This window comes from Syngnathus typhle, linkage group LG19 (assembly GCF_033458585.1).
Source record: "Syngnathus typhle isolate RoL2023-S1 ecotype Sweden linkage group LG19, RoL_Styp_1.0, whole genome shotgun sequence".
Classification (NCBI taxonomy): Eukaryota; Metazoa; Chordata; class Actinopteri; order Syngnathiformes; family Syngnathidae; genus Syngnathus; species Syngnathus typhle.
This window is the reverse complement of record NC_083756.1, coordinates 7,458,220-7,469,937: the sequence shown is the minus strand read 5'-3', so window position 1 is coordinate 7,469,937 and position 11,718 is coordinate 7,458,220. Positions and strand designations below refer to the sequence as shown.

Below are 11,718 nucleotides of genomic sequence, written 5' to 3'. Positions count from 1 at the left end.
TTCATGTTGCCATTTTTGAACGACTTTATTTACTATTTGAATAAAAACCATCTGAGGTCGATTTTAACTTGATTGATTCTCCTCATTAAAAAAATAAAAAATAAAAACTCAATAATCATTAATATTACAAAAAACATATTTTTAAAAAAATGAAAATACACATTATTATATTAAATTATGTTCCCAAATATGTATTTCCTTCAATAAAAGCACAAAATATTAAAGGTAAATGTAGCATTTTCAGCAAATCTCCATTGGGAGGAGTGCGTCATGTGCAGGAGTGGGCGGGTCCAACGGGGTGCGGGGGTGCCCCACTCCCCCTGATGCGTTTATGACAGCACCGCCAAGCAGCAACACGCTCTTTTTACTTGGGAATCACAACACCGCGACTTCCAAGTTCCGCGCGTGTCCGTGGATGCCAACACGGGACGAGCACACGACGCCAAAGTTCCACGCTGAAAGTTTCGGGCACCTCCAACATGAACGAATCCATCATCCCCACAATGGACCCTCGGTGCAAGGGAAAGCCTCCCCTGGCTATGGACATCATCCTCCGTGAGTAGAGTGTTTTTCGAGACGGGCTTCAGGTGTCATGATGATATCACCCTCTAAAAAGTTTTATTGGGCGATTCACGTTTCACCATTTTGTTTTCACAGCATCCAGTTTAGTGAGAAACATTTGTTTCAATGCATCAATTTATAAGAGGGGAAATAAAACCTAATCCAAAGCACATGGGAGATGTTGGAAGGAAACAAACACACGTTGAGCAGGGGCTGAACGTGTGAGTTGCAGAAAATCTTCAATTTAATCAGAAAATCGTTTCGGATGATTTTTTTTTTTATTATCTTGTTCAGTTGTACACTAATTACGTGACTAACTGCAATTTAAAATTCAGGGCGTCAAGCAAAAATGTGACCTTTATGTTGAGATTATTTGTCATTTGTTTCTGACGAACTCTGTGAATTCAGGCAGTATGCATCATTGCAGAGTGTGTTAGGAAACACTTCCTGAATGTTCTGAACTTTTGTTTCCAAGTCTCCAAATAGTTTCCATAGTTAATAAAATCAGTTCATCTAAGATAATATTTCACACTAAATAATTCTTTGACCACCCATGGGGAATTAAGGCGTAAAGGATTGTGACCAAATAATCCAATAATACTATATTCCTCAAAACCAGCTGTGTCCTAATCCTTAAATCCCTATGTAGAACTCAAACTGGATTACCCCGGTTTCAACACAGGATGCAGGGAGAAAATCCCCTTAAAGATGCCATGGTTGTCATGATATGAAACTATGCGTGCAATATAATCAATCAAAAATGAAAAGTGCACTAAATGACTTTGATTACCAGAAACCCAGTGACCACTACAAATGACGCTCAGTTACGGGCAACCAAATAAAATCACCAACTCACGCTAGCTTTCTTTCTTTCTTTTTTTTCCTTCTTTTTTTCCAGCTTAAATAACATGTGTACCATCTTTTAAATGAACAGCAGATGTTTGTTCTTTCACATGGAAGTTGTATACACCACTGCTGACACACAATGAGAAAGCTAGCTCCCTGTTTTTACTTTTGTTTCTTTTCCACATTTCTTATTTACTTGAACCGTGTTAATGTTGCAACAGTCCAGATGTTACCTTTATATCTTTTTTAAGATTTTCCCTCATGTGACTTGTTTCTCCACAGAGTTGGACCTCTTTGGCATCATCTTATATTCTGTCCTCACCTTCATGGCAGCCACGTCCATGTTGCTGTTCCTTGAGGAGTGTGTTTATATTTATAAAAAAGTGCCAGCCCATAAAAAGAGCACTATCATATGGGTGAACGGTGCAGCACCGGTAAGAATGATTTGTTGTGAAGAAATGCTTGTTACCATTTTTGACGATCCCTAATATGTGTGTGATTTTTTTTTTTTGTCAAGGTCATCGCCACCATGTCCTGTTTGGGAATGTGGATCCCCCGAGCCACCATGTTTACCGATATGACTTCAGCTTGGTGAGTGTGCCGTCTTCTGCTCATTCAAAATCAACTCTCGCCATCATCCTCTCGCTCATTGCAGCTACTTTGCCATCGTGGTGTTCAAGTTCCTCATCATGATGATAGAGGAGGTGGGCGGCGACGAGGCGTTCCTGCGGAGGGCGCCGAAACATAAACTGAGGATCAGCACGGGGCCGTGCTGCTGCTGTTGTCCTTGCTTGCCGTTCGTAGCCATCACGCGGTAAATACTTCACTGACGGGATGCAGTTTCTCGGATTTTTGGAACATTGCTTCACACTCTTGTGCTTTATCATATATGGAAACCTCATGTCGTTAATGAAGCACACATCCTGCCGACCTCCACAAGTGTGCACGTGTGAGACATTATGGAGGATTTTTTTTTGTGTGTGTGTGGGGGAATAGTTTGAAAGTTACGTAAAATGAGGAGATCCTCTGCACATGTTGTACTTGGAAGGCAGGTTGAACACACTCTTGGCCATTCAACTTTTATTGGTAAAGGCAGCACACGGTTAAAAGTTCATACACCATTTTTTCCATGCACACACATGGAGGGAATATTAAGAGAAGTGGCTCCTGATGCATCTTATTACTTGTGCTCCGAAGTGGTGGAAAAAAATCACAAATGTTCCCCTCTCTTGCAGGCGTTCTCTTTTCCTTCTCAAACTTGGTTCCTTCCAGTTTGCTGTGCTCAAAGTCGCCTTTACTGTCCTCTCCATTGTCCTGTGGACCAACGGAACCTTTGACTTGGCGGATGTGAGTTAATCGCCTTGGTACCCGTATCGGTTGCTGACATCGTAAATGGTGAAAGATTGGATCGTTTGTTGCATATTACATTTTCCTCTATCATTAATAATAATTCAAAGCTCCCATGTCAAACGTGTATATATATATATTATATTAAATGATATATTAAATTTTATGATATTAGATTCTATGATATATGACAATATGTTATTATATTACATTGGATAAATAATATATAAATATAAGATTATTTAAAAATAAATATAAAATCATTTTTCATTATTATTATTTTAATATATTTTATATTTAATATTACAATTTTATCACAACTACTATATTTATTAGTATACATACATTCATTCTATATGGCTATTACTGGTTTGTTTCAAACCTTTACCACGAGGGGGCGACAGAGCAATTCAAAACCGCCGCCAAGCCTCAAATTGGAGGGTTTCGGTTCAGAGGATTACGTGGTTGTGTAGTTTTGCCCCGCAGCATGGCTAGATTATATTTTATGATATTAGATTATATGATGATATATATTATTTTATATTGGATAAATATAAAAATGAAAAATAAATATAAAATTATTATTTTTCATTATTATGATTACTATATTTAATGTTCCACTTTTGTCACAAATATATATTTATTACAAGTTCAAATTCCTACACTATCCTAACGTTTTTGTCCTCTGTGACTTTGTTTGGAAACTTTTCAATGGAATTTTGTGTTGCTCATTATATTCCCTGTCTGTTGTGTCCTGTCTTGTATTTGCGGGCACTCCCTCGTGTTGGACTGATTCAGCTGAGCATCACCGGCTCTGCAATCTGGATCAACCCCTTTGTGGGCATCTTGACAATCATCGCCCTGTGGCCTGTGGCCATCACGTTCATGCACCTCAGGATCACTTTACGCACCCTAAAGATCATCCCCAAGTACGCCATGTACCAGGTAGGACTCAAGAGCCGCACCTCATGACATCAGCATGGGATTGTCAGCTCCAACAAGTGTTTACATGTTGCCAGCTCGTGCTGATCCTTAGCCAGCTTCAGTCTGCCATCATCAACATCTTGGCTTTGAACGGAACCATCGCCTGCGCACCGCCATTCTCTTCCGCCGCCAGAGGATACAGTGAGTCACCATCCATCATCTCGCCCTCACCTTTTCTTGCTTCATCAGCAATGACTGTGGTTTTCTGTTGTTGTTGCCCCACCTGGACTTTTAATCATCCGTCGATTAAAACACGTTGCTCCTCATGTCGTTCATGTGCATCTCCACAGTGATGAGTCAGCAACTGCTGATCCTGGAGATGTTTATCATCACGCTGGTAACACGTCTGCTGTATCGCCGCCTCTATGACCCGCTGCCCGAGGAGGAGGAGGAAGAGTGCGATGACAACGAGAACACCAAAATGGTTACTTTGCAGAAAGCTGCGTGAGTCTGTCTTCAACATTTGTGTGTTTTATGCTCATATTAAGTGTGGAGATGTTCAATTGACTGAGCAGACTTCTTGGTTGCAGAAACTTTAAGAACTTTTGCTGCCGATTCGTCTCTGTTTTTTACCATTGTGAAACCCTGAGAAGTTATACAAGAGACTTTTGGAATGTAAGAGACTGTTTGTTCTCAAATTTCCAACTTTGTAGAGGGAATTCATATTTAAATATTTGTTCATGATGATGAATCTGCAAAACATGCTGGACTTGACACAAACTGGCAAATGACGTCAATATTTTAAAACGATCAATTCAGGTTAACCTCGTGTTGCCTGGAAAAATATGACATCATTTTCAGTGACCAACCTGTAACAGTGCAGGTTTCATATCAGTGCCTTCATAGGAATGTACAGGAAACAGATTTTATTTACATTAAATGTCTTTTAGGAGATGCTATTGCATTAATGATCAACTGTTTGTTTTTTTGTTAGTTGCTGAAGCTTTACTGTCACTTTTGTCATGTGCAAGACGAGTACAGTTGACATTCCAAAGACCTCTGCTTCTGCCTGCTGTTCCCCCCCCCCTCCGTTAGGTGGCAGCAAAATACTAATTCTGACGTTTAATATTAAGTGGCATTATTCAAGTGAGGACAAAAACAGAGAATAACTGGGGATGAATTAATAAAAATATGAATGGACAAGGTTAAAAATTAATCAAGTTGTAAAATGTTCAAATTTTGCATAGAATGTTATATGTTGTGATTGATAGTACTGTTGTCCAATAGTATTGCTACTAGTTCGCTACGTCATTTACTTTTAGCCAATCATTTGTCGCGTACTGGCAGCAAGGTTGACTCGTGACGAGGTCGACTAGACCGGAAACAAGCACGCGTTTCACAAAAATAAAATTGAACATTTGGTTCCACTGGAAAAAGAAAAAAGTATTTACATATTTGCTAGTAGAATGTTAAAACAGTCGTGTGAGCTCATCTCTATTAATTTATGGTCGATTTTTTTTCATGGTTTTCCTTTGGATGATTATTTGCAATAAATTATGATATATGGCATATAGTTGCTAATTTGCTGACCATACATACTTGGAGGTGTTTAAGAACATCAGTGTCACAAGAACATTACTTTTTAAAACAATGAACGTTTATCTTTTATCAGACGAGCACTTCCGCAAGCGACCATTATTTTGAAACGTCTAGACAGAAGTTGCAATCGAAGACATAAACTTGACTCGCAGGTCTGAATTGATAAACAATGTAGACACAGGGAAGACCAATTGGAGGATTATTGCTTCAATATCAGCCATAAAGCCGTATGGACAACAAGCGTTCATCTCGCTCCGTGTCCTGCGGGCGCAGACCGGTGACTTCACCGCCTCGACTCAACCGTCAACACCAAGCGTTCGCTTGTCAACATTACAGGCAATGAACGGTAGTGCGTCTCGGTATTCGTGAAGGTCCAATTAAGGCATCAAAATGAGGTTGTTGATGTCTCTACTGAAGAACACCAATCCCAAAGTGGAATATTACTCCAGGTTCTCACCGTCTCCGCTCTCCATCAAACAGTTTTTGGATTTCGGTAAGTGGAAGCATCAGTTGTCAGGTGGCTGTCAATGTTCATTTCCGGTTTGGTTAATGACACGATGATGATGATGATGTAGTGGTTACTCTTCCAGTTTTGACAAGCTACACTAAATATTATGATTGTCCAAGTGTCCTACAGATGTTCCTTGGTTCTGCATAACAGCGCCTGTTTCTTATGTAAACATACAAGTCTTGTAACTCTACTGTCATATTCATACAAGTTATTAAATGCGGTTCATTTGAATCATTTATTTAAAGTACTGTACATGACACAAAGGCACCACTATCATAACAATATATTGGATCTTATTTGAGCTACAGGTAGGTCAGCCTCTGTTCAGGAAGTGCATATAATATTTTTAAATGTCTATTCCAAACTTAACTGTGGTCAAATTCCTTAGAATTCTACAAATATTTACATGGACGTAAAATTGTTCTTAGTGGAGCCTTAATAAATGTGTAATTAAAATGAGAATTTTTGATAGTGGATTAATATAAATGCACAGGAATAGTTGATGTGCAAGTGTGTCTCATACGTGAATATTATTTTATAATGTGAAGGATGCAGCTTGTCAAATTGTTTTCTTTTCAGTGACCACATACATGTTTTTTCCCCCCCCACAAAGGCTGAGTCTGTTACCGTTTAGAAATACTTGAGGCTTGAAATTCGAGCAAGCCGTTGTTAACTGTAAGCTTTTCCTTAATCCATGTGTGATTAAAAGCGGCCGTTGAGATGGTCGACATTGGTGCAACGTTCTTCTCAGCAAGCCGAGTAGGGGTCAAGATACACAGCGTTTGATGTTTTCCGGTCATTTCCATCATTCAGCTGAATCAGAGGAAGCTGACTTGTTCTGTGACGTCATTTGTTTTTTCAAGGCAAAGCACGTTTTTATTGGTTCACAAATTGCATCACGGGAAAAACAATGTTTACGTGATATTGTCGTACAGCGAGGAATTTGGCAGAGATGGATTTCTTCCTGCATTTTGCGAAAACAATCTTCCCATGTCTCCCCTCACTGTGAAGACTTTTTGAAGTGAATCCAAGTGTGATCTTCCTCTGTGACCTTTTGATTGGGTAAATAATTGATGGTTGATTAAAGATAAAACACTCAAGGGTTAAAAACAACTGTTTAATCAGTGCCTGATAAGCAAAATGTCGCTGCAGTGGTGCTCCACACATACTTAGAATGTCTCGCATATAGTACATAGCATTTATAAAATGGATTAAAAACATAAGGATGGACTCCACTATAAAGTCAAGCGTGATCGAAAACAAAACGATGTATAAATGAACAGATGAGCACAGAATGCATTTTGAAGGGAAGGATCTTGCTTGCAAATATCATTTTCCCCTCAGGTGACCACATTTCTAAATAAACAATTACAGTAAGTCAGATGATGTGTGGAGGTAGTCATGTTAGTCATTGCTGAGTGTGCAGTTCAAACAGAGATCATGACAGTTTGCCAATGACGTCAAGTTCAGATTTTAATCTCTTTTGTCCCTTTAAAGGCCACCATACATAGAAAGCTTGTCATTTCGATTACTTGTTAGCTCATGTTTCCAAAATATTGATAGCACACCATTGACTTGTGTCATATTACATCTTGACTGCTATAAAGTGAAACCAATTTCAGGATTGCTCTCCAATATTCTCAATATGTTCACCTCATTGATCGGGTTTTGTTCCAGGCAGGGAGAATGCATGTGAGAAAACATCGTACATGTTCCTGCGTAAGGAGCTGCCGGTGCGTCTGGCCAACACCATGCGAGAGGTCAACCTGCTGCCCGATAAGCTACTCAGCCAGCCGTCCATCCGTCTGGTCCAAAAATGGTGAAATCATTTGATTTGTAAAGAATTTGCAATGAAGGTGGAATTATTTGAAGTGAAATTATATATGGCAGTCTTTTGATAAGATGTCTGATAACAGATGCCCTTTGCTTTTTTTTTATTAGGTACATGCAAAGCTTTGTGGAGCTGCTGGATTATGAGAACCGGAAGCCTGAGAATCCTCATGCGCTGAACGAGTGAGTGATATGTGGAGGCGTTCATAAATGCACACATTGTTTCCTGCGCCTTTATTGCTTTATGACATGGTGTAGTTTGTTAGCGCGTGCACACTTTATGGACAAAAGTATTGGGACATTAGTGAAGAAAATGTGGACGGATGTTGGACCCGCTCTCATTCGTACCAGCGGCGTAGAAAACAATTTCTCAGTGAGGGGGGGGGGCAATGTGTTTATTTCATGAAAGAATTAAAAAAAAATATATCAATCCAAGAATAGGCTATTGCACCCATATGAAGATGGCAGGAAAATCACAGATATGAAAATTTGATCAGGAGGGTGGCCACAGAGTGACAAGGGGCAGTTTTGCCCACCCTATAGCTCCGCCCCTGGCTCATACCAAAGTTGTTTGAGGGTTAGAAAATGAAGGAATGGATGGATGGAGCTGTGTCCCAAGGGTTTTGTCCACAATGTCGTGCAAATATTGTGTACACTCATAACAATGGCAATGTGATAAACATCCATGGCTGATAGCAGCACAGAAGAATTTGAAGCCCGTTTGCAACAGCGCTTTGTGAGAATTGCTCCACTAACCTCTGTCCTTGTTGACCCGTCAGCTTCCTGGAGCTTCTGATCGAGATCCGGAACCGTCACAACGATGTGATTCCGACCATGGCGCAAGGCGTCATCGAGTACAAGGAAAAGTTTGGCTTCGACCCCTTCATCAGCAGCAACATCCAATACTTCCTCGATCGCTTCTACACCAATCGCATCTCCTTCCGCATGCTCATCAATCAGCATAGTGAGTCTTAGTTTGGATGATGTTAGCTTGTTCGCGCGCGGCTAACCCAGGGGGACCTTTCCAGCGCTCCTGTTCGGTAACGACACCAACCCGGCTCATCCCAAACACATCGGCAGTATTGATCCCACCTGCTGCGTGGCTGAAGTTGTCAGCGGTGAGTTTCCAGACACATTAGGAGGAGGAGCAGAGAAGCCAAACACTTTTATTTTGTTTCTTCTACTTACTCATGTGGTCTTTGTTCCATCAGATGCTTACGACACTGCCAAAATGCTTTGTGAGAAGTACTACTCGGCTGCTCCCGAGCTCCACATTGAAGAGTTTAACAGTACGACTTTTTGTTATTATTTTCTCAGCCCACCTTGCGAGTTTTGACGTACTTCCAAAATAACTAGAAACATGACGCCGAATGGAGCCTTTCTGTTTTTCCCATCATTAGCGAAGAGCCCCAAAAGGTCCATCCAGGTCGTCTATATTCCCTCTCATCTATTCCACATGCTCTTTGAACTCTTCAAGGTTTGTAACTTCCTACGTTCCTAAATCTAATTACACTGCATGTGACTAACTCGAGAGTGGGCATATTTAATTAACTCACGCTTTATGTCCAGAACTCAATGAGAGCCACAGTGGAGCTTCATGAGAACAGCACAAAGGGATTACCCCCCGTGAAGGCAAAAGTCACTCTTGGTAACGAGGATCTGTCCATAAAGGTGACTCCGACCCCCTCCAACCCTCCATCCCGTGTGGTGTTCTTATCTCCGCGTCTTTTGTGCATTTCCTAGATCAGTGACAGAGGTGGAGGAGTTCCTCTCAGGAAGATCGACCGCCTTTTCCACTACATGTACTCCACCGCCCCGACGCCCAGCCTGGAGCCAGGCGCCGTCCCGCTGGTCCACTTCTCAAATTAACATTTTTATTCGCACGTCGTGCGCGTCGTGAAATAACCCGCTCTCATTTGTGCTCTCAGGCCGGTTTTGGCTACGGTTTACCCATTTCTCGGCTCTACGCCCGATACTTCCAAGGTGATCTGAAGCTCTACTCTATGGAGGGCGTGGGCACGGATGCCGTCATCTATTTGAAGGTAAACAATGGAGTGTAAGGCGGTCTCTGTAATGATATCTTTAACGTGCTCTGCGTTGCTAAAAACAAAACACATATCCAATATCACTATGGTTCCATTTTCTAAACACCTGAACCAACCCACTTTTCTAAACTGCTCCGAAACAAGTCTCGAAGCATCATGATAAGCTTTGCAGTTATTGACCATATTTAGACGATAGGATTATGTGTGCACAAGATTATTTCTACTGTTCAGGTCGATACACACTCATTTGATGACATCAGCCTCACATTGATAGTCTGTTGACATCGTTGTCACATTGACAGCGATGAGATTCATAGCAGCTTTTTATCCATATTTGGAAGTGGCCCAATCACAATTTGGGGGTATAACAAAAGAGAAGGAGCCCCAAAAAGAAATCTTTATTTTTGTTTAAAAGCCAGCGTGAAAACCGGAAGCAGTAGGAAACAGCTGTTAGCTCTTGGCTAAAGTAAAAAAAAATATATAAAACTAATAATTACTGGTTGTAGCGTGTGTGTGTGTGTGTGTGTGTGTGTGTGTGGTGGGGGGTCACATGGTACTATTTGTAGAACAAAGACTTCCTGGAGTGTTCCTTGGTTGCTCCCAAAGGGCAATCAGACAGCTGTATTTTCCTTTTGTTGTTAGTCAGCAGGGTAACAGAACATAATAGCGATCCTTCCGGTCTGAAATTGGGACAGCATAATAGTGTGCACTTTCGAAAACAGCTCATCATTGAAAATCCAAATTGCAGCGAGTGCAAAATTGAATCGACCGGTTTTTCCCCCCCATCATATAACGTGACCTAAAAAAATATATATATTTTAAACGTCCCACCATTCCTCATTTGTCGGTAGGCTCTGTCGAGCGAGTCCTTTGAGCGTCTTCCCGTCTTCAACAAGTCAGCGTGGCGACATTACACCACCAGCCCCGAAGCGGACGACTGGAGCAACCCCAGCAAGGAACCGCGCGACGCCAGCAAGTCCAAATACAAAACCAACAGATAACTCGGCACTCCCCTTTGCCATCGAAATATCCGTCATGGTGTAGATGTCATCCAGCAGGTGTCGTTTCAATAAGAACGAAGAATATCCTTTCACGTTTGGTGTGCTGCTTGGCCTATCTTAGCTTGGCATAGTGAGTCTTCATCAGCCAAAGGTCATTTTGGCTTCTCCCCTCACACCCTGGCTTCGGGTTTCTTCGAGAGGTACCTTTGACCGGACGCACAAGAAGGCCAGTGTGGTAGGAGCAGTTGTATTTGGGAGTCTTGTTTCTGTCAAGATGGGATTCTGCAATTCAGATAAAGCCTTACTATTGATTATTATGCTTTAAGTTTAGAACAGCATTTTTTTTTTTATCTCATGAGCAAACACATTTATCAGCTTTTTCCACTGGATTGCGTTTCTTTTACTGTAATTATTTTGACTTAAAAAAAAAAAGTCATTCCTTTTAATCAAGCAGCACATAAATGTTCTGAAGGCTGCAAAATCAAATACTGCTGAATTGAACAGTACAAAACAGTGCACTTTACTCCTATTACACTGAATATATACATTTAATTGTACTTCAATTCGACGAAATCAATTGTAAAGATTTTTTTAATACGTCTTTGAATTTCTCTCATAATAATGAAAGATTGAAAGCGGTGAAAATAAGTTTGTCTTATGACGGATGGCCTGTTTAAGCCTTATTTGCATTTGTTCTTTATATATATTGAAGAACTCCAGTCTGTACATCTAACTATAAATAATATATTTGTTGCATATGTATGCAGCTAGCCAGCTACCCATCTCACAGCTTCAAATGATGTATTAATATGCATGAACTGTGACGGTGACCATATGCAATCATCGACCAAAAAGCCAGCGAGAGCAAAGATTTAATTCACCTTTGGTCATACATGACAAGAAAAAAAAAAAAAAGATGCCGTGCGTGATGTGTGTAAGGACAAAAATCGTGTTGACTTTTTATTTCCATACCAAGCTGTTTTAAGAATAAAAAAAAAAAAACATACATTCCCAAAGCGTGTATTAGATCTTGTAATGTTTTGGTAGGTGAGTT

The 11,718-nt window shown here is 40.6% G+C and overlaps 2 protein-coding genes across 2 annotated transcripts; both read left to right on the top strand.

The window, feature by feature from the left end:
* The first annotated feature begins 325 nt into the window (after positions 1-325).
* slc51a (solute carrier family 51 member A) lies at positions 326-4,646 on the top strand. The gene is made up of 8 exons (XM_061265461.1): positions 326-555; positions 1,690-1,841; positions 1,925-1,998; positions 2,063-2,221; positions 2,643-2,754; positions 3,553-3,699; positions 3,774-3,879; positions 4,029-4,646. Exons 1-8 carry the CDS (start codon positions 480-482, stop codon positions 4,184-4,186), a joined length of 984 nt encoding a protein of 327 aa, XP_061121445.1. The 5' UTR covers positions 326-479; the 3' UTR covers positions 4,187-4,646.
* Positions 4,647-4,784: 138 nt separating this feature from the next.
* Positions 4,785-11,613, top strand: pdk3a (pyruvate dehydrogenase kinase, isozyme 3a). The gene is made up of 11 exons (XM_061265457.1): positions 4,785-5,770; positions 7,466-7,607; positions 7,730-7,801; positions 8,398-8,582; positions 8,647-8,736; positions 8,830-8,907; positions 9,019-9,095; positions 9,188-9,289; positions 9,362-9,469; positions 9,547-9,660; positions 10,515-11,613. The coding sequence occupies exons 1-11, from the start codon at positions 5,668-5,670 to the stop codon at positions 10,662-10,664; spliced, it is 1,221 nt and encodes a 406-aa protein (XP_061121441.1). The 5' UTR covers positions 4,785-5,667; the 3' UTR covers positions 10,665-11,613.
* The last annotated feature ends 105 nt before the right edge of the window (positions 11,614-11,718 follow it).